This window comes from Anguilla rostrata, chromosome 11, assembly GCF_018555375.3.
Source record: "Anguilla rostrata isolate EN2019 chromosome 11, ASM1855537v3, whole genome shotgun sequence".
NCBI classification, from domain to species: Eukaryota; Metazoa; Chordata; class Actinopteri; order Anguilliformes; family Anguillidae; genus Anguilla; species Anguilla rostrata.
The window spans coordinates 15,046,387-15,070,058 of NC_057943.1; the positions used below are offsets into that span (position 1 = coordinate 15,046,387).

Here is a 23,672-nt window from a genome sequence, read left to right on the forward strand (position 1 = left end):
ATGATCCTCTTGGTGGCGCTGTGAAAAACAAAGACGAGCCCCACGGATTTTATGGTATTTATAGTCTATGTCCCCTTGCCACAGTTCCTCATACATGACGTTTTGTTATTGGAAACAAGGAAGTGAAAAGCTATGCCGTGCGTTTGTCGTATCATGCCGAGAATTAAGCCGGTATGGAAGTTGCATTAGTTCGATACTACATATAGTATGTGTACGCTCGTTATCTAGACGATAGTCGTTAGGTTTAGACATCGGTTACCTTTTATATTAACTGTTAACTAATGGTTTGAAATTGGCAACCAAGCATTCAATTTAATTTAGTGAACGGCTAGTATTAGCCATGTCATTCAGCGAGAAAGGAAGTGGCAACGCACAGGCGATTGAAAATTCCGATGACCCGCCACACTGCCGAAATGGACGTCAGTCGGATTTTCTCAGTCATCAGGATGGAGAACTGCCGCTGTCTGTCCCAACAGGGCTTTCACTCCAGCAGCAGCGAAAACTTATCCTTCACGTCGACCTCAACAGCACTATCTTGGTGTCTGACGCTGTGACCAAGCAAGGAACCATAACGACGTTAGAATATTTTCTTTCTACTGTAACTTGGGGAAGAGTGACCAAACAAGGTAAATACAAAATATGTATGTTATAGATAATGGTTACGAATCTGGAATGTGAGGTATTATCAAATCTGTCGTGTCAGTTACTTAAATGAAAAATCCTCATGGGGTGCATTTCCCGTTCTGGAACTGCTCATTAACTACTACAGTTACTGCTTTTACACACAGAGACATTGTGAAACATTCAGAGAATTCATAAATACTTACATACTTACATTTATGTGACTAAAAATCATTTATCTTATCTCCCAAAGTAGTGTGGCTTTTGTACTATAGACATAGGACAGAGGGTTTGAAACAATGCTAAGTACTTGTGTATGTATGTTGTACTTTTTTTTTTTTTTTTTGATTCTTTACCATCACTGTTATTTAGTTACATAACGAGTCATGATGTGTACATTATGGAACAGAATATAAAAAATTATTTTAGAATAACCAGCATTGGCACTTACCTGTGCTATATCATGGTGCAGTACCTAGGACAATGTTAATGATGTACCACTTAACTGAAATATAGTAAAATAAAATGTAAAAATAAAAATGTTTGGAGTGTTCCAACATTAAAAATGTTTCAACATTGTTTGGAAATATTTGTAGGGTTCCAACAGAACCAGGTGAATTGTGCAGAAATGTGTTTTACCATTCCTATCCTCAGCATGCAAAAAGTAAGAATGCCTACCTAAACCATACCAGTGCAATATTTCAATCTGCATAACAAGGCAATCTTTGGGTGGCTTGATTTATATTCTCAACTTCTTCCCATTCTGTCTGTGCCACAGGGAAATGGGTGTGGATGAGCGACTCACCCTCCCTGCTGCCACCATGTGAGGGCGCTGTGAGTTATTACTCCAAGTTTGGTAGAGTTGCAGGCTTCACAAACACCCCAGCTGGTCTTAAATTCAAGGGAGTGCTTGAGGAACACTTGGCGATGTTACGATGGCCCGCGGGGCAGGAGGAGGACCGGGAGCTGTCAGTGCGGGGGGAGGACGGACAGCTGTACCACTGGATCCTGCCCTCCTTCTTCCAGCTGCTGCAGGACCTGGTGGCGCAGGGAACGGAGTTTGCCATCATTTTCCGCACCTTTGGGACAGATCTGCCCCACGTGCTGGGCACCATGCGCCACGTCCTCACCCAGGGCTCCCACCCACTGTTTCCCAACCTTCCCACACTCAAGGTCAGTCAACAGTACATTGAAACCATCTGACCCCTCTCTCCAGCTTATCCCACTTGCAGTGGCTCTCTGCTGGCACTATCTCAATCAAACATTTGTAATTTACAGTATGGTATTCCATAAATCATGTCTGTCAGATCTGATTACTGGTTGAGCTCTTTCTGGAGAAGTAGCATCTGCTTGATCTTTAGTAGTGGGGTGCCGAATAAAGATCTGCAATGAAGTGAAGTGCAATGGTTCAGGCAGACTTGTTAGTACGACCTCCTACACATATTCGTATAGCACACAAAATACTGCATTCACTTTAACCTGGCATTCCTTTTTGACTGTTACCGCTGCACACCTAGCAGTTTCATCACCCCGTAGTCACTCGCCTATACACTAGTGCCATAGAAATATACACTACTGTGACTATTTTCGTGGCTATTTTGAGTGGCTATTTTTTTTTAAATTTTATCTAAGGTTAACACTTTTTTTTGTAAAATACAAGGTGGTTATTTCTTTTTTTTTTAAATCTCTGTTTGCTGGAAAGTTGTGGGTGTACTAATACTTATGACCTGTGGTGTAACTCCACAGGCACTAGGCCACTTCGGCGCTGAAGTGTAAAGTGTTTCCAGTAATTGTAACACTGCACAGTAACAGCACTGTGGTGGAGTACTTCTCTCTTTGCTGTGAAAATTCCTCTCCACATGAGGAGCTTTGGTAAGTGACAGCCGTGTCCTGAATGTCCGTGAGAGGGGAGATCACTTGTCTGGTTTGAATTCTAGCTGAGTGTGAACGAGACCCCCGGGCGGATCCGCTGCAGTAAGAAGGGGACCGTCCTGACTCGGGCGGACGAGCGCGTGTCGTCCCGGGATGGAGAGAGAGGCCTGTACCAGTTTTTCAGCTCTGCCCAGGCCTTGGGGGGATTCCAAGACCACTTTGACTGGTAAGAGGCAGGCACAGGCCCATCAGAACCCGTTTTCCAATCCAGTTCTTCTAAGAGGGAACAGGGACCAGTTTGAGAGGTGGGGCGGGGAACACGGGACTTTATACTGGCTCGTATGCTGAACAGCACCTCTGACTGATCCTTAACACCATAGCGTATGTGCAATATGGAGCTTATCCTTAACACCACAGAGCATGATCATTATGGAGCTGATCCTTAACACCACAGCGCATGTACTTTATGGAGCTGATCCTTAACACTGCAGAGCATGTGCATTATGAAGCTGGGGTGGTAGTGTTTCTAAAGGTTAACTGTGCTTTATAAAATACAGAGAGGCCAAAACACCCATCAGTAAGCTTGCAGCTCACCTGTTTTTTCTAGTTGTTGTGTACCTGGATATGTGAAGCTTAAAATACTAGCCAAAAATGGTGAATACTATGTAGTCTGAAAGTGGAGGAATGGTCTGCCAAGAATCTCCATAGAACTGTTTCTTTCTGATTCAATCTTGAGATTGTGATGCTGTGTGTATTTTATTCTTTTAGAATCGGTTTTTTGTGTGTGTCACACTGAGTGCATCTGCATTTTGTGTTGGGTTTCTGTTGAGTCGTGGCCTGCCTTGCAGGTGGGCCCACAACACCTTCTCCATTCTGGGAGGGAAACCTCTTTGGGTTGACCCCTTCGACCCCATGGTGCAACACATCTTCATTGATGACAACATCCGTCAGAATGACGAGGACACCATTGTCCATCCAAAGGTACCCCCTTCATGCATGTGCAAATCCACTGTGCTTTCTGAAATATTATGTGTATATTATATTTTTTTAATTTTTTAAATTAGGAATAGAAACAAATAAGTGTTTCACTCATGAATCAATTGGCTCCTGTGGTGATTGTGCACAAGCAGTCCTGAGGGCAGGTTTGTTTGGGAGGAAAGGCATGATATTTCTGTCTTCTGTCTTGGTCAATCAATGAGTATTGGATCAAAGCGGTCCAACAGAAAGTGGGTGTAGTATTTTCATATTCATATCTGTTTGACTTATTTCTGTGACTAAAATGGCTGCTGCCAATTACGGAGCCCTCACTGTGTCCCTCCTCCTCTTTGATGGTGTTCTGCAGGTGTTCTTGGACCCAGATGGTACACAGACACGCACAGCCTCTACCTCAGAGCTCTATGACATTTGTCTGGTGCAGAATGACCTCCTCAAGGCCATCTCAGACCTGAGCTACTTCACTAAGCGTGTGCGGATCTGCCAGGAGAACTACGAAAGGAACCTCCTGCAGGGGGCGGACTAGAGCCCAGCTCTTCAAAGCCACAGGAATCATGCTTTTTTCGGTTCATACCTCAACAACACCATGTTGTTGTAGATTCGTTACAACCATTTTGTCATATCAGTTAGATCAACTAATCGCGTTCCTAAGCATTGTTTGTAAAAATTAAAGGAACTGCTGCTGTCTTCACAGGAGAATTTATCATTTGAAACTCCTTGTATCCAGCTTGGCTAGCCTGCTCTTCTCCAGTCCAATAGGTCAGTACAGCTTGGTATGATAACAAGGTGGTTAGACTGCTACCCGGCTGAAATTAAGTCTCTGTACAGATGGCTTGCAGACTGTCTGCCCTCTAAGTAATGCACTCATTGCTGCCACTAGGAGATAATGCCTCCTTCTTAAGTTCAGGCTCATTCCACCTGGAGGTGTTCAGACAGGTCAATGCAAGCTTAGCTCCTGTGACAGTTATTCTCAGGGCATTGGTCATATTAATGGCAATCGCGAATGGAAGGATGTATGTCTAGTGTTTTAAAAATATTTTAAGTTTAAAATGTTTACATACAGAATGTGCTCAGTGTGGTGAGTCAGTTTCTGAACGCATGTTCTTGAACTTCTTGTTTTGTCCACGTTATGGATTTATTTATTTATATATTTTTTGTAAGTGTTCCATCAGAAATATCTTACCATTCTACAAGATTTAAAGATTGACTTCTGGACGTCCTTCTTTCGATTCAGTATAACCGCCACTGGTCTCACTGTGTCGGCAGATATCAGGAGTCACGCTGACCAGCATCTTCAAATTGATCTGTGCTGACATTTAAGCAGAATGTTCTCAGAGGAATCCTGTATATACAATTAAAGAACCAAATGTATCATTAACATCAATACTTTATTTTAAAGCTTAGTAGTATGTGAGTATATATTTTAGCTTGGCCATGCTGTTATATAATTGGTAGATGGCTGTGAAATTATAATATTTTTTTCTTTAAAGGCAAACTTCACTCTGTCGCTGCATTTTATTGACTTACGTTATGGTTTTATAGCTATCTTGCCACATTCTGCATCTAAAACACAACTCTGCTATGCATCGCTAATACATTCCCCATTATTCCTTATGTGTTTTTATTATGCATGGGTTGGACTTCACTGGGTGGTGGGGTGAGAGGACATGTAAATAAACTACCTTTTCCTCATCAGAATAATAGATGCTACCTCAGTCTTCCTCAGCATTGTGCTTCTCTTACTTGACTGAGGCTTTTGTAACGGCCCTGAAAAGCACGATACAAGATGCTGCCAGGTGCTGTTAAAGATGTATCACTGAAGAGATTATTCCTTCTGTGAGACCAATGGGATGACATTCAAGATTAGATATTAAATTTATAGTTTTAAAACAGTACATTTGCTAGCTTGCAAAAATGTGTATGTAAGAATTTGCCAAATAATTACTGTTGCATAAAAGACAATCTCAAAATTGAAGTAGTAGTCCATCCCATAAACAGGAACACATAGGCAGTGTAAAAGGTACTTAGACCCTGGGAATTGCTATATTTACTACTACTATTACTGCTACTGCTACTACTGAGGAGCTTTTGCAGATCAACACTATACCTTTACTAGTGTTGTAGTCATGGTAATGTACATTCTGGATCTTTTCTGCATATAATTTCAGATTGTTTGGCACTGAAAACAGATTTATTTTATTGAGTTTGCTCTGTGCAGAAAATAGTCCCCTCTGGGGAATTGGGGTTATTTGGGGAAGACAAATTAGCAGTATATTTAGCCTCACTGACAATTACTCTTGTACTTTCTGTACTAGAGGAGGGAAGAAAAACATCTGCCATTATCAGATAACTGAACATTTACATGTAACAAACTGCAGGGATGTCTAGTTTTTTTTGGCATAACTTGTTAAAACTTGATGGATAAAAGTAACAAAAAAAAAAGACGAAAATATTTTAGGCTAAAATGTGTTTTTTGTGAACAATTTTTATATATATATAAAACCTAATGAATATAGGAATAATTAAATAGCTCTAAGACAATACATGGTCTCTCAAATGTATGCAATGCGCTCTCCATAATTGCATCCCAGGCAGTACTGGGAAAATTTGGTTTGAAGTTCTTTTGAAAAGAACTATGTCCTACAGATAGTTATTCCTACAGAGGCTCAACCCAGCTCTTGAGAACAGCCTTCTTGTCAGCAGTACACCCTGCTAAAAGAGCCTGCCTAGAAAACCGCTTCAGATTCAACTTGGAGTCATCCATCAGCTGTGAAACCTCTGGAGGGAGGGGGACTGTGATCTTAGAAATATTATTGAGTATGTGTACAACATGGTGATTGCATGTGTACAGAAGTTGGTTATCTTTGGACACTCCGAAAATGCATGTAAATAAGTTGTTCAAATATGTGTACATATTTACATTATGTACATTGTACATTAGAGGACAGTTCACACAGTCCAGCGAGTTCATATGTATTGATTGAAAAAAGCTGTCCATGGCTAGGGCTGTAATGCGGCAAGGCTGGATAAATGCAATGTTTTCAGCCTTATTGAAGCAAGCGCTGGCCCTCCGGCTAAACTGAGTATTGCTATATCTTGATCAATAGGTCAAGCCAAAAGCTGACATTGATTTCCCCCCCAGTGTCTTAATGGCAGAGTTGTGCTAATGCTTTGTAGGGTCAATTGATTGTGAATAGTCTCAAGTACTCTCCTGTCTAGGGAGAAGTGTCTATGATCAACTGATTGATCTTGAGTCCTACAGGGAGATATGTGACTTAAAGGTAAGAACATTCAAATGTCTCTCCAGAGAAACTAAAAAAAGAATGTCCAATAAATGAGTACAGTGTACTGCCCTATAATATCAGCAGTTTTCTATGCCTTCCAGTGAGGCAATGCTTAGGCATCTCATTTTGCCCTAACACCTGTGTAACATCATAAATTCACTGTATTAAGAAGTATGTCAGTAAGTAAATGAGTAAGTAATGTGATGCAATGATGGGGGTGGCCACTGTGTCACGTGAACACAAAGACAATTTTACCACCTTTTATTATTTCTGAGAACTTAGTCCTGTAAAACAATGGGAACACTGGGATGCAAGAAAAGAGTGAGTGAAACAAAAACCTAACTGGTCAAGGCAGGACAGGAGTCCACAACAGACAACAACCAACAAAAATCCACAGAGAAAGGGTCTCCCCTTTTAGGCCTGGGAGCAAGTCCTTTTATAAGGCCCAATAATTGGCTAATGGGGAGCAGCTGTGATTGCAATTGCTACTCTGCCTGTGTACGGGGGCAGTACTGTCCATGGTGCTGCAGCTTTCTGATGTAACTGGAACACCTGGGGTACTGAAGGGACAGTGCAGCAATACCCTTCCTGGCACCACAGACAGTCAGCACATTTTAAAATTCCACTTGAGTAGTATAACATTAACTATTTACTCTAACTGCTGTGTAAACAGTAATGAAAGTGTACTTGGTAAATGGTATACTATTCCAGTGGAAGTTGCAAGTGCACATGCAGATCAGGGTACCTTGTGCTGAGAAAAAATCTGCATAAAAGTTTAAGATAAACAAATAAAAGAACAGACTACAATACTTGGCTAATGACAGCATGATTATACAACCTTTAGGGAAATTTAACTGGTCAAAATCTCACTGATTTCATTTCTAAATTAGTGTCACTTTTTATTCCCATATGTTCTGTCTGTGCAGTGCAACCTCTATTAAGTCAGCATAAACAGCCATTTTTCACTGATGGCAAATGAAAGGCATACTGCCAATTTTCAGGTGGATATGTGACTATTTTTAACATGATCCACTGACACCTCTTCTGTGCCATGATTACTGTTTTACGGTAGTTTTACTGTCACAGTAGCTATAGGCCTACTGCTCTCTCATTACAACCTAAATGTAGCTCTGTGTAATTACTTGGTGTGTTGTACGGACGGCCTCGCTCCAATACATTTGTGTGTTTCTGCAGTTAATGGCCTCTTGATGTGTCATTTCCCCTCTCTTTTAGTTCCTTTTATTACCTTTTAGTCATTTAAGTTTTGCAAAAATAAATGAATAGGCAAAGAAATTCGGCTCTGTGAATTTTGAAACCACAGATTGCTGTCTCGTGGTAAAGATATAGGCCTACTTGACGGAAATTAAATTGATTTCTGTGTATATCGCGTAGACAAATGTAATTGATCTTATTTGTAGTTCCATTGGATTCCGCAAGTGGGCAGTAAGGTAATGACAAGGTATTGATCTACTTCAAATGCAATCCAGTTTTAGTAGGCTACAGCATAGCCTATGTACCACAGTCCACGGAAAGCACGTTCTTAATTCTCTATTTTTTCCATAAATGTGTCAGAACACGCTATTTCCTACTGGAGGACTGTAACCTAATATAAGTGAGACAGCACTTCATATTTTTTTAGGAAACAAAAACGCAGATTACAGTTAAAGGCTAACTGTATCACAAAGTGTCGGTTTTACTGTGGGATTATCCTCGCAGGCAGTAGCCTACAGCTGCGGCGGCTGAAGCAGCAGCAAGTAGCGGTTAAATCAACGTTTACCTCAAATTCAATGCGCATCGCGTTGAATGCTATGCCTGACACTTCTACGCCTATTAAAATTGTGCATTTAAAATACGTGTTTTGGTATTCTGCACGAGGACATACCCAATTTAAATAATTACGTTCGTAGGCTACTAGCTTTAAGACCGAGTCTTTATTCAACAAAACACTTCAGTCTTGAAAAAGTTTTATTTATTCATATCCTATATTTAGAATGACTTGCGAAAGACTGTCTAGGCCTTATTAATTAATGTATAATGCCTATTATAAATTAATTTGTGTACAGCGGCTATAGTTGGTTGCCACAACAATACCATTGCCACCATATGCGCACACACATTAAAATATATCATAATATAATAATAATAGCAACATGACTACATATACAGAATAAATAAACTGCCATCAAGATATATGTCGCATTTATATATTGTAGCCTACATCAGCACGGTGCTTTTAAATGTTGCCAGAGGCTATTTGTTTTTGGGGAAAAAAGTAAACTGTCTTCAGAATGTGCCCTGGAGATTCGCGAAAACGTGATTTGTTTAGTTATTGTAGCCTAATCGTGTACCATTAGGATACCTGATTATAGCTTTCTACACTAAAATAATGGAGCTTACATATGTGCTACTTGCACCAAAATGTTGAAATGTTTCCTTTATCATGTTTCATGCTAAACAATATTTAATCAAATGTAATATCCATTGTAGTGTTAATAAACGAAATGTCTAGAGTGTAACTGGTTCCCATCACCCAAACCATCGCCCTGGATTAAAGTGCCTGCTTCACATGACTTCACAAGCGATCATTTAATTCTGGGATTAGCCTATTCTTTCGAAATGTCCCCGAAACCCCCAAATTAGAGGAGTTCACTTTTCCCACCCTAAAACTTTCAAAATGAGTTTACAGGAAAATAGATCATACAGGTTTACAGTTTAAATGTTAAGAATCGCAGGCTGTCTCCTTGTGTCCATTTTGCATCTACCATGTTAAAGGAAGCTTCATTTGATAATATTGAGGGGAATATGCAACTAAATTTGGGGTGTTCTGGAAAACCGTAGAACTTGAACGTTAAATAATACAATGTACAGCGATGTATCATTGACCTGATAGAATGTGAAAACATATTCAGGCAACAACTTGGAGGTGGAGCTACATTTCCTACAAGAGAAAGGAAACAAAAACAAACCTATGCTGTCACTGTGACGGTCAAGAAGCGAACGCAAGCCGCAGGGAGTGAGATCGAGCTCGTGAAGCAAAACAGCTTGCAAGCAAAGGGAGAAGGCTATAATATGCGACAACAAAGCCATTGATGGACTGTTTCCGTGAACCATCGGAAAGGGTACAACGGGTCACCCGAAAGCTTGCGGTTATCGACTAGGGGCGAGGTCTTGAAACTTAGCTTGATGAAGTGGTCCGAAGACATACCGAGTAATAAGTGGAGGAGATGCTTATTCTTGAAATAGAATGAAGTACAAAAAGGTAATTTAAACCAAACTTTTCATGCTTTCGTACCTCCCTTGTCTGTTTCTCCTACTCTAATTACAGTTTGTGCAGTCAATTTATTTTGTAGATCGTTTCCAGTGCAAGTTAGATCAGATCCACGGTTCGTGAGGCAGGTAGGGCGAAAACAGTTTTTGATGGTTTCTCTTTGGTTTTACTGCTTGATTTTTGAAAGCTGTGCAATCAAAGGAACTGATTCGGTAACAAATGATGTATCGATATGTCGCCTAGCCTATGATGTAAAATATGCTCTATTATTCCCTGGTTGCTTGATTGATATTATCCCTTGGCTGCTGTGCAAGGATGTAATGATTTTTCGTATTTACATGTAGGCTACTGTATCACTGCAATGAAAGGCTGGCAAATAATAATAATAATAATAATTATTATTATTTATTATTTGTAGAAATTATGTAAGTTGCCTGCCAAAAATAAATAAATAAATAAATAAATAATTCCAGAAAAGGGTACAACTGAAAACGTGATTATAAAAAAGACTAGCTGTAAGTGTGACAAATTAGTTGCAAGTCTTATTATTCAGTCATTCTTGGACCAGTGACTAAAAGACCTGCCTCTTATTTTAGCTATTGAATTTTTTGTAAAGGTAATATTAGCTGCTCTTTGAGATGATGGGGTCTCCTGAGGACCAGTCCCATTCTGATCTCTTGCACGGCTCCTTGTTATGCTTCATAAATTTAACACATTGTGTTATGTGCATGGACATTTTTTGGTGTGCCTGGCATGCGGTTATGAACCTAATCTGTGAAAACAGGCAAGGGGCCTCCTTGGTGAAATATCCAACTAACCCCCTGTTTCATGGTGCAGTGACATGCTCCACAGTGCAGAATCAAGCCCTAATCATGTAATTTGCAAATTCTGCATGAAAGGCACAATTGGTATTACAGCATAGTGCAGTTAGCAGAGCTTCCCCAGCCTGGCCACACAGAAGTGACTCTGATAGTCAGTTTCTTCTGGTCATTTGGGTTTCTGTTACTGAGGGTGTGCACTTTGGCCTGTTATATCTGAAAGTGGCAGATGTTTCAGCATTGGGACAAACTTAAAAATACAAACAAAAGATCAAAATAAGATTGCCATTCAAAATGAAGAGAAAGATAAAAATATAGGCACAAAAGACTAATAAAAAGAGGCACTACTTATCTTGACTAGTTCATGTTTTAGCTGAATCTCAGATTTATAGTCTGTCTAGAGCTATTGCAGTGGGTACAGATAAAATAAGCATAATTTCACACCACATAGTGGTTACATGCCATATTTTTCAGTCAGTTTATTTCTGTATTCATTTTCTTGTGCATTTATCAATCAATAATTATTTGCAGTGAGCTCAAAATCTGATGATCTAGGCAGGGTCTATCTTATTCCCGTGTCCTCTTCTAATTTTAGGATAGCCCTTTGCTTACAATGTATTCAATTCCGTTTCTGTTGAGGATCTAGTAGTTTCTTGCCTTTGTTACCATAATTCTGTCTTTGCGGGCCTGATTTAATCCGCTGTATCCTTAGCTAATAGTGCTGCTTGTCTTGTTTATTCTTTTCCTGGTTCGGCCATATCCATATCTTTATTCCATTATGCTCATTTGCTCAGTTCCTTCCATTGTCTTCCAGTTGCTGGTGGCTAGTTAAATAGCCAAAACCGTCCTTCCTGCTTATAGGTGGGCCAATTGTACTGGTTGTGATTAATTTGAACACTTTTATATTTAGCTATTTAGTCCTTATTCTTTTGGAAGCAGCTTTAACTGACACTCTCCAAAACTCCTTTTCTAACTCTTCTCCAGCTGTTGATAGGCAGTCCACCATTCAGAGTCTTTCATTGTTAGAGCTGTGCAGTCCCCCACTTCACCATGCCAGCCTTGTTCACATTCACTAATATTTCTCTAGTATTTTCTATTTCATTTTGTTTCACTGTTTCCTGCTGAAAACCATTACTCCAAATCAAACTAATCACAATGTTTCTGATCATTTGCAGTATTTTATTTCTGCTTAAATTCTACACATTTGAAACCTTATGTTGTGATGTTTGTAATATATTCTATATTTTTAATAATTATACTTTGCTGCACGGTAGTCACATGTGTAATTATTAGACACAGATGTCGACAATCAGCTTTCCTTTGTGTCAAAACGATGAAGCGAATAAGCGAATGTCAGATTAACTGTCTGCACATTCCATTAAATGCCACTTCAGATTAATCTACACTGAGATTTGTCTGCCTTCTTTCGTTACTGTAGAATAAAATGTTGTATTTGTACACTACAAAATGCCACAAGGATAAAGAAAATGCTGTGATAGTTTTGTGAAATGTAGCATCCAATGCAATGTAGGGCTCTTGTGGCATAATTTGCAAATGTTTGAAAATACCGGGCATTAAGGATGTACAAATGAATGAATTTTACATATTTACAATAGTTTAATTTGTGAAGTGTTCAACCTTAATTTTCTGGCTTATATATTTGTTTTGTTTAGAATATTTGAGTGTACAGCCAAAGATAGCTCTGTGAGTTTATCAGACTGATGGCCATGTCTGAGTGCTTACCAACATTAAATCCTTAAATTTAATTCATTTCCATGGAGTGACTGATGTGATGGAAGGAATTATTGACAGCAATTTTTTTTTCTGACTTTTTAATAATTATATGACTCAAATACAGAAATGTTACATTTTTGGAGCTGCGGCAGTGTGCATGTACTGTTAAATGAGGACAGCATGGAGTAAATTTCTTAGAGCAACAGGCTCTGGAAACAAGGTTTATGGATTTGAATTTCAAATGAGGACTGATTTTACACTAGATAAAGAAAAATAAATTATTTTCCATATGCAGACTGAACCAACATACAACCTTCTTGCATTAGTCAAATTTTCAGATGATGCAAAACTGGGAGGCTCAGATAATAGTTTGGAATCTACTAAAGTAATCCAAGAAGATTTAAATAAAATCCAGAAGTGGGTGGAAACCTGGCAAACAAAATTTAATATAGGCAAATGTAAAGTTCTGCATGTGGGAAATAAAAACATTAGGCAGGATTGATCTATGGGAGGAACAAAATTGGAATGTGCTCAGTTTGAAAAAGACGGGCGTAATGGTTGATCAAAGCCTTTCAGATTCTAGTATAGGTGTTGTTGCAGTAAAAAAGGCCCGCAGGATGCTCGGATATATCACAAAATGTATTGAGTGTAAATCCAAGGAAGTTATACTTATCTTATACTGCACATTTGTAAGGGCACACTTGGAGTATTGTGTGCAGTTCTGGGGACCGTACTACGATAAAGATATAGAGGCTCTGGAAAAGGTTCAAAGAAGAGCAACCAAATTGATTCCGGGTATGAGAAATAAAAGCTATGAGGAAAGACTTAAGATGCTTAACCTCTTCAAGCTTAGTAAAGGGAGACTCAGCGGTGATTTGAGTGAGGCTTTTATATTCATAAAGGGAATCAACAAAGTGAACTACAAGTGGTTCTTCAGGTTGAGTTTTGTTAGTAGGACGAGGGGACACAAATGTAAATTATCAAAAGGTAAATTCCATACAGACATTAGGAAGAATTCTTCCATGCAGAGAGTAGTCAATGTGTGGAATAGCCTGCCAGGTCACATAGTAGAGGCAGAAACTCGGGGGATTTTCAGCACTAGGCTTGATATGGTGTTAGATACTATCTTGTCTATCAGTAATTAGAGCTCTAATTTAGTCAGGAAAATGGTGAGCATTGTTTGGTTGAATGGCCTGTTCTTGTCATTATGTTATGTTATTGTAACTTTTTAAACTTTAATTGCTATTAGGTTCATTCCCCCTCATTCCATTTTATTCAGCAAGGCACAGTGATACATCTGAGGAGCAGACCATTGGCCGGACTGTCATTATGGAGAACTGAAAGAATAGAAGCACATGAGCAAACAAGCTTAAGGTTGTAGGAAATGGAAAGTAGGAGGGAGGATGCTCTCAGTTTTCCCCACCAGGGATTATTTATGCATGTAAAGCAGATCCTTGCTATGATCACAAAAACAGTTAAATACAATATTGAAAACCAGCATGTTAAGTCATTGGTCATATTGTATGTATACAATCTACATAAGAGTTTGCTGCATTTACAGAACTGCGTTAGCTACTACACCAGATTCATTGTATATTTCAATACATTTGGGAGCAAATATGAAAACCTTTCAGGGTACAGGTGTGTTTTTGTGTGCTTGTGCCTTGCTGCAGTGCATTTGCATCATGCATTCAGTTACATGCTTTGTTGAAATAGCAAAACACAATTCTTATTCTTATTAATTTTAAAGTTATTTTTCTTATTTTATTTGTTTTGTCCTACTTGACTAGCAATAGGAAGATCAGAAAAAAATGGAAGCTATTCTGTCTGAAACCTTTTCTGCACCTTAAATGATTCTTAATCTAATTACTCAGCTTTTGAGTCAGTGGTCGTGTGGTGAGTCCCTTCCTCTCTGAGTGAAGTGATTAATGTCCATTTGCTACACTCACTTCACCCACCGCTGCCCTGGCCATCCCCTAAGTGCAGCACATTAATTAAAAAGCTGTTAGGAGTAAATGCATGCACTTGAAATTCAATTTAGAAATTGTCAGGGGCACGGCGGTATAAATGCCAGCCATTCATCACATTTCTTCAGTGTGTACCCCCTTCTCCCCAATGGCATGGCAAGCTAGCAAACATGTGCCCTCTAAATAAGCGTAACATTTATTTAGCATCCTGTCTACAAACCAACTTGTGGTCTCCAAGAAGGCACCGTCTCAGAGGAACCTCTGACAGTCTGCAGATAACTTGACAAGTTTTTCTGGTTATATGGTTTGTCTTTGATTTGGATTTTGTTGGTCTCACATGCTCCATGAACCCTTGCAAACTGGTACTTGCACACCATTAGTAGTGGGACAAGTGGCTGAGCATCAGGACTCAACTGCAAAATAGAGGTCTGAACTTGAAAGTGCTCTATAGCCCTCATCCATTAAAATTCACATTTGCATTTCGTTTGAAATGTGTGTTGCTGGATCTAGAGCATTGTCTTAGATTTCAAGAAGATCATCGGGTGTCATAGTGTATTTACAGAAGGGTGGGGCAGGGAAGTGGATGGGGTTTGCCTTATTGAGTCCCACCTTCCCTGGATATTTTTTCATAATTACAATTGGCATGGTCACAAAATGCTAGAATTTATGTGCAAAACATTTTAATATGTAAACTTTGAATTGTTTTCTCTGAAGTTCTTGCTCTCTGCAGTAATCGCAATGCCGTGAACCATGGTGATTTGTCTTTCTTTCAAATCATAATGAGCCAGCCACCAGTTAAGATAACAATGATCACATTCCCTCAATGTTTTCTTCTGATGTGTCCCAAATGGCTGAACTGCTGAGGGAATTCTTTCATCAGTAAAACAATAAATCTGTCTACTGAATGTAATGTAATACCCTGTAAATAGAAGTGTCTGTGAAAATAAACTAAAAAGGCAAATATTCATTCAAATATTCATATTCATTTTTTTGTGCATCCTTGCAAACATTTGGTACTTGCACACCATTAGTAGTGGGACAAGTGGCCTTAGAGAATCAGGAATCAACTGAAAAATAGATGAGGTCTACTCTATAGCCCCCAAACATTAATTCACATAATGCGGGCTATTATAACACGTCAAAAACTCCCTGCCAGAATATTAATACTGTAAAATGTTTTTTCTTGCCTCATAAAGGGCAATATTAATGGATTGATGCTAGACAGTTTTCATTGTGGATGTTGTAACTATTGATTTCAGTTAGGGAACCCTGGAGACAAGAGAGGCAAGAGGGCAAGTTTTCACTGAAATGTGGAAGTATGATCGAGTTGAAGTGTTTGTTAAATTGCCCCTCCGAAGACTAAGTGAAGCTGTAATATAGGCCACTGTTAGAATCATACTCCAGGAAACCCAAAATTCTGGTCTGTTTTTTACTTTGCATTCTAAAAAGATGCCTATGAAGAGGATCCCTATGCCTATAAAGTAGTGATCATTTGGGGTACGTGAGCCAATATAGCATCCGGGGGGCACACAAGCTGTCAGAGAAACTGGTGAAGTTCAGTATGCTACACTACAAGCTGTCAGAAAAACTGTGGTGTAGTGCAGTATGCTACACTACAAGCTGCCAGAAAAACGGTGGTGTTGTGCAGTATGCTACACTACAAGATGTCAGAAAAAACTGCAGTAGTATCCAATGTGTTACACTACAAACTGTCACAGAAATGCTAGGGGTATCCTGAAGGCTATGCTACAAGCTGTCAGAGAAACTGTAGAAATATACTGTAGTATGCTACAGTACATAAGCTACACTAAAATCTGTTAGAAAACATACTGAAGGCTATTGTATAAGTTGTAAAAAACTACGTTGGTTATGGTATACAGTGAGTTGTAAGAAGACCTGTTGGGATATACTGCAGGCTAAGCTTCAAGTTGTCAGATAAACTTGCTAAAAGTTGCTGAGCTGAAAAGTATTTTGTCTACAGTATACCCAGGTGTCCTGACCAGAATTACTAAATAATAGTTCGTTTTCGCTCTCTGACCTCTTGCAGAGCATTGTTCCAGTCCCGGCCACCAGAACTCTGAATAAATTACATGAAAATGGATGTGTCACAGTACGCATGATGCAGCGCTCGCTCCCCTTTCTCTCTTTCTTTTTTAAACCTACCAATTATTTTTACATCTCCAGACTGGATGAGTAATGTAATATTGCACTTGGTACCAGGTGTCAGGTAGGGCAACAGCAGTAGCAGGATGGGTATTACAGTGCTCACAGGGGGAATTAAATGTAATAATCTCACATTTTTTGTACAGGATATCCTTGAGTAACACTGCTGTAATCTCATCATCGTGTTTAGATCTACTGTCGTGTTACGGATTAGTTGCTTGAGAACAACAAGAGGCAGGGGACAGCTTGATCACAAAAAAAATGAACCACCTGGGTAAATGAGGGATAAGTATATGCAGAGAAGATGCTTCCACACAGGCGTGGCTCATCCCTTAGTTTAGGAAATGACATCCCTACATGCATATGGACATGAAATAAAATGCTGGACAGGATGAGTTGCCTGTAAGTAGTGATGCACAGAGACCATTTTTCCTTGGTCGGTTCCAATGCAAAGTACTGCTTAAAAGAATCAACCAATGATGAATGCTAATTGATAACAAAGGATTTTTGTAACAATATTTTAAAATGCACTATACATTTTCAAACACTACAGTGACCAAGTCAGTAAAACTTGCTGATGCTTCACAAGCAATGATGTATATATCTAAATAACATCCAATATTTTTATGAGTTGGTAAGTGACTTAGTAATATTTAATTTGACATATTTCAGTTTATTTTGTACCCTACCTGAAGGGGCCGGAGATCAATTCTCCGTGTTCCTGCAGACAGGAATGCTTATTCTCTGATCTCATCGTTATTTACTTTATAGTCTTGGTTATGGAGGGTGACTGGTTGAACAAGGTGATCTGTATTTGTATCAGTTTCTGTGCTGGTATGGAAATATTATTGTTAAACTTTAAGAGCTAACAGGCTAATGCTTTGGAACATTTTTTGTAACCCTTCTGAGAAATATCACACCACAGAGTGTATACTTACTTTGTATGTTTCTGAAACCAAATTTACCGGTTCCATCAACTGATTGGTTGCAACAGTAGTATCACTTCTGGGAGTTAAGCCCACAGCTGTCAGGTCTTGGGTTCCATCATTTGTTATTATCTGGGAAGTCCCCAGTCGAGGCCAGGGGCAGTGAGGCAACTGAATAAAATGGTCATCTGGGTGAAAATCTGTGGTTATTGTTGGAGCTTAAGTAGCAGCTGTTGCCATATGGGCAGAAAAATCTAGAATTCACCCTCACAGAGTATTCAAACATCATGTCTCTGCCTAGCTTCTGTTTTTTTCATGTAGGGGCTAATTTCCTTTTGCAGTCTGACTGGTGTGTGTGTTCTGCTAGACCAAAAATGATTTCACAGTGCTGGTTTTAAGGCCAATTGAAATTCAAAATCTCCTCTATTTTCATTCTGTCTTTTGAATGCATCCCTCTGATTTATCCAATTTATCCCTAAGATGTCTGAAAATGTTTCTTTTATTTTTATGATGTGCCAGGTCTGCATAGAACAGAAAAGTTTTGATTCCACAGGAGCGAGAAAGGCATTAGCATTTGTTAAAATGAATTCATACAATATTGAGTGTCTCACACCACAGAAAACCTTGTTGGCAGAATTTATGACAAATACAAAAATGATGGCAGACACAAAAGTGGTATAGGGAATTATTGTAATGCGAGTAGAAGTCTGACATGAGTATTTCTTGGAAAGAAATTTGTCACAGTGACAATGATGAGCTGTGGCAAATTAATTCTTTCTGACATTAGATGTCGGTCAGCCACAGATATGTGAGTGTTTCCACCTGGATTTGAAGGCATTGTTTATTTTACATAGCAGGTGACTGTGCGCCAAAATTTATGAAGATGCGTGACAAACGTCCTGTCAGAAACACTGTCCCGTACGTCATTCAGCTCACTGGGATGCCTCTGATAGTGACTCAGGCTTACTAGTTTGAGTCACAGCACCCAGATACAGCTTTTTTTACTGCCTCCATCAGAAAATATATTTTCCCAGGTCTCTTTTATTTATTTTCTTTTTTTCTTTTTAGCTGTGTCGGCCATTAAATCATTTACTGCTGACAGTGGCTGGTGTGCAGGCCTGTGGCTGCATCTCTGATGGCTTTTGAGACCCATCCAGACCTTAATTCCTCTGACTCCCTCTTCCTGATTCTGATGTCCTGGGTTCCTCTCAATCAGAAATAATCCTGTTTGGGCACAGAGAGGTAAATGGGTAGAAATATGTGGGCCTGTGAGATGATTGCCAGTTGGAAGAAGAGGGATTTGTGTGTATGTGTGTGTGTGTGTATGTGTGCGCGTGTGTGTGGTGAGGGGTGAGGGGTAAATCATAAATCGAAATTGAGCAGGAAAAGGGAGAACTGAGAAGGGGAAATGAATTATAGATGACAGGTGGCATCAAAATTTCAGATTGAATTTGAAATGAAGAAGCACATGCTGATTTGCACTTTGGTGCCCTTTGTGAAGTAGAACTTTGATGCAATCTCAAATGGGAGGAAGGACTAAGACTTTAACATTAGTGAAGACATAATTGCAGCTGGCATCTCCTCTCCCCAACCCCCCCCCCCCCACCCCCACCCCCACCCCACCCCACCCAACCCAAAAAAGATTTGTAAACAGCCAGTAGTGCCATAACAAAACAAGTACAAAACTTGAAATCCTGACAAATCATCCGTCTCTACACAGTGATGACAGACTAAGGTTAAGTGTCCTTAGCTATGCCTTACAGCACTCTAGAAAGGGAACAAATGATGTCCATTGGTGGCAGGTTTGTAGACGACCTTCAGGTCCAAGGCTTTTCAGGTAAATGGTCAGTTGATAAAATAAATCACACCATACATATATCAATCACTCAGACTAGTGGCAGACCTCGTCCACGATCAACAGGGGGGCCCGCTCCTCCTGCAACTGCTGATTTATAGTGATCTATCAGAGAATTAAGTGGTGCGAAGTGATCAGTCAGCAAAACTGAGGCACCCCCGCTCTTCCTGCCTGGAAATGTGGCTGCTGCTATGAATCAAAGCCTTATATTTTCCTGACAGGTTTCAGCCTCCCTGATAGCAAGACAGAGGTTGTGACAAAGGTTGTTTCTTACCACCAGTGTGACTGAATTAGCAGCAAACTGCTGTGTTCTCTGTCATGTCCCATGGAGGTACCCCAGGGAACCTTCTGCGTTTGTTGGCTTGTCATACGGGAGATATCAGAGTTGATTATTGTGACATTTACATCATATGAAGTGGAAAAAGGCTCTGAGAGCCTCATGTAACTGAAACCCATAGAACCTTATTTGTGATACAGCTGTTAATGTATGATATGCATATACTTTTCAGTGCCACACAGACAAAATATAAAGGAACATTGTTTTTGAGTGAACCATGTGGTCCTCTATTAAGTGTTTTTGATACTTTAACATTTGAACATGAACATTTATGCATAGGTTTAGATTAAAGGTCACGCTGATAGTGTTTTTGCTGATTCCCTGATCCCTGTTGACTTTCAGGCTTAAAGATAAATAAGGTTGCAGATATTTTATTTCATGTCTGTGACCTGGCCAGTTGCACGTTGTTGGATGAAATATGACCCAAATGTTTTTATTTTGTTGGAGTACAAGGTCATAGAGGGCTCTGTCTTTTGAAAGGATAACTAACACATTGTGCATGGCTTTTTAAAACCTTTTTAAATGTTTTCATGTTCTATTTTTTGTCATTTCCAGGTTCAAACGTCAAAGGTCAATCTCACAGCCACCTGATTTGCAATTCATTTCAGGTTTCCATTAAGGCATTTGTCTATGAATTGAAATGAAAATTCTTACTGTTCCCCTGAATACCACACCACTTTATGTCATACTTTAAAGCTATCAAAGCTCCTGATAAATCTATGTTCCATATTACTTTCTTTAGCCATTTATAACTCGCCTTCAGGTTGTATCCTTTATCCTGGATCAAACAGGCAATATATACTTGCAATTTTATCAGGAGGACCTTGTTACCTTGTTTTTACTTCTGGATCAATAGTGCTCTTGGGAGCTCCCACAAGGTGCCCGTATAATTTTCCTGCTAACTCTTGTACCCTATTTATAATTTATATTTCTTTTGCTTACTGTAATAGGATATTAAAGCACTTTTACTCAATTTCACAGTTCTTGTTTGTACGTTTCTGCACTTTTTATGGGTTTTGCAGTTATTATAACATGCCTGTAATTTGCTCTGGAAGGTCAGTGCAAATGAATAAGTAATGATGATATTAATATGATTCGATCACTTAATTTGTTATTTTCCATTTTTTTTTTTCAGGAGCAGTCCTTGGAACTCCCACCTACTCCACAGCCCAGCTCTTTTCACAACTCTGTGTGAAACCAGGAATGCTTGGAAAGAGCCAGGCTCATAATTACCCATAACCCACCTCTACCATTAACACCTGCATCTCTGGTGTGAGTCCTTTGGACACCGGATAGAAGAACGGGGAAGGTCTAGCCAGACCCTAAATTGGCCTAGACATGTCTTGCATGTCAAAGTTATTGCCAGTGGTCACTGATCCTGCTTTCTGGCTCTAGGTAGTCCACATACCCCTGCAGCTGAAATATATGCAGGTCTTGGGCTTGCTGCATTGTGCTTGTAGCCTCACCTTCAATAATGAGAACCGTGAACAAGCCAGATTTGGCATCACTTCCAGCAGCTATAGAGCTTTGACACTGGGATATAAAACAACTAGAAAAATACAGTCCTGAACCCTACTCCTGTTCCATCCCAGATCCACATTTGTGAGATGAGAACAATGCGCATACTCACTCTTCCCACCCTATATCAGGGGAGAAAACCCTACAGCATCAACATAAATGTCTTCTGACTGTCCTCCAGAGATTTCCTTTTTTCAGCCCGACTCAAAATTGATGTGCTATCAGTATTGCATTATTGAATAAAAATGCCCTAAAAAATTCAGCTTTTTCAATCTGGTGGTTTTTTTATGTTGGAGGAAATGCACAGAGTTGTGCAGGGCTTTGCATTCCAAGCCTCTTAATTAAAAATTAAAACAGAAGGGGTGCACCTCCTCTGCAGTGTGAAGGGGGAGCAATGCACCTGAACTAAAGTGATTAGGGAACCCCCCTTAACCTCCTTCCATTTATCCGTTCACCTGTTCCCTGTGAATTGGCCGTCCCCTACCTGCTCAAGTCCGTTCATCTCAGAAGGTCACTTACCGTGTAATTTCCCAGTATTTTCGACATTTGAGCCTCTACTCCAGTACCCTGGCTCTCTCATATAAGCAGGTCCCGCCATTCGCGCCAGCCCCAAAAAGTCCAGGAAGTAGTCCAGCAGTTAGCCTCAATCAGAGTGGCGGCGTACGCTTCGCTGTGTGTGGTGACCTTTAGATGTGGCCCCGCTCTCTGCCGCTGTGCCGCCAGTCGGCTCCCGAGGGGATCGCTGGCCTGTCGGCTGGGACGCTGGGAACATGGCAATAAATGTCATCGCTCCCGCCATTGAATCTTATGGGTCAACACTGGGATTTTCCCGACTTTGTGGAAGGTGTGCTCTGGATTTCGATGCGCTGTTTTCATTTTTTATTTTTTTTAACTGAGTTTCTTTTAAAGAAGGTGACTTTGGATATTGCTGTGAACTCTCTTTTCGGTCAGATTTATTTATTTATTTGTGTGTGTGTGTGTGTGTGAACATTCATTTAAGGACTTTGAACTGAGATAAGTGTGTGACTCGATTGCTGAATCTAAATGCTGACAAACCAGTTCCTGCCCTCGATTTTTGTATGCACTAGATGACGTGAAGTGTTTTTTCCTTTTTTTTTCTTCACCATCAGCTCCATCTCCTTCTTTGGTATTGTCGAGCTTTTCTGGAGTTATTACATAAATTCTTTCTCAAAGTGGTAGTGAGATTGGGATCTGCAGGAAGTTATTTTGACCTCCTTTAATTTTTCGTTTCTCTTCCCCTGGTTAAAAATCACAGCCTGGCGTGAATGTATGTGCTGTCGAGCTGCTTGAAAAAGGGGCTGTAGCTCTACCCTTCTACAACAGAAAGGATCGGATGAATAAAACATTGTGAGAGAAGCGCAGGATCTGGCAGAGCATCGAGGTGGAATCTCCTCTGCTCTCGCTCTCGCAGCGGGGGAGCGGGACGAGCCGCAGACTGACGGGAGAGCCGCAGTGTCCTGCAGCTCAGCTCCTGTGCCAGGACCCGCCGGGCTATGAGCCCCCTCCGCCTCCGAGCCCAGGAGCCATGCCCGTGCCCGAGATGGCAGTAACCCCGGTCAAGTCCCTGTTCTGGGAGGTTTTCCCCCCGATGTCCACGCGGAGGGTGTACTGCACCCCTGTCTTCCTGGACGGACTGGTGTACGTACTGGGGGGCTGCAGCGAGACGGGCCTGCCGCTGGACACCGCCGAGGCCCTGGACGTGGCTTCTCAGACATGGACTCAGCTGCCCTCGCTGCCCACGGCCCGGGCAGGGGCAACCGCAGTGGCGCTGGGGAACCGGCTGCTTGTGGTCGGGGGCATGGATGCTCAGCAGAGCCCCCTTTCGTCCGTGGAGATCTACAATCCTGATGAGGGCAAGTGGGAGAGGAAGGCCAGCCTGGGGCAGCCCTCAATGGGCATCACATCTCTGGAGAAAGGTAGGAGATGCATCCCGATTATCACCCTCAGTCTGGTCAGAGCATGCCCTGCTGCACATGCTGCTGCAGCCTTCTGCTGGAACAATTAGTGTCTCGCTAATGTTATCTCTCACCAGGGACAAATAAAGAAAGAACAAATACTGAAGCCCTGGCATAACACAGTAATTAAATGTACAATGAAAACAGCGCATATACAGAGCTCTTGTATTAATACACAGTTAAGAAGCTGCATTCCTGCAATCATTCTCCCAGAGATGGCTATAGGCTTTGAATATTTATGCTGCTTAATGCCTCGGCAGGAAGGAAATGGTCTGTTGTTTAGATTGCAGTGTAACATCTTTGTCTGTGTTTACATTCTCAGTCAGGTTGGCGCCATCAC

At 40.5% G+C, this 23,672-nt stretch overlaps 2 protein-coding genes across 2 annotated transcripts in view; both read left to right on the forward strand.

The window, feature by feature from the left end:
• The first annotated feature begins 89 nt into the window (after nucleotides 1-89).
• Nucleotides 90-5,207, forward strand: si:dkey-32e6.3 (uncharacterized). Its single transcript, XM_064298171.1, has 5 exons — nucleotides 90-626; nucleotides 1,400-1,794; nucleotides 2,559-2,719; nucleotides 3,342-3,474; nucleotides 3,836-5,207. Exons 1-5 carry the CDS (start codon nucleotides 341-343, stop codon nucleotides 4,010-4,012), a joined length of 1,152 nt encoding a protein of 383 aa, XP_064154241.1. The 5' UTR covers nucleotides 90-340; the 3' UTR covers nucleotides 4,013-5,207.
• A 4,181-nt stretch (nucleotides 5,208-9,388) lies between these two features.
• Nucleotides 9,389-23,672, forward strand: part of klhdc8b (kelch domain containing 8B) — a 65,893-nt gene continuing 51,609 nt past the window's right edge. The window contains exons 1-2 of the mRNA XM_064298175.1: nucleotides 9,389-10,029; nucleotides 20,974-23,293. Of these exons, the coding sequence (XP_064154245.1) occupies nucleotides 22,903-23,293 (391 nt within the window). The 5' untranslated portion in view covers nucleotides 9,389-10,029; nucleotides 20,974-22,902. The remainder of the gene's footprint in view (nucleotides 10,030-20,973; nucleotides 23,294-23,672) is intronic.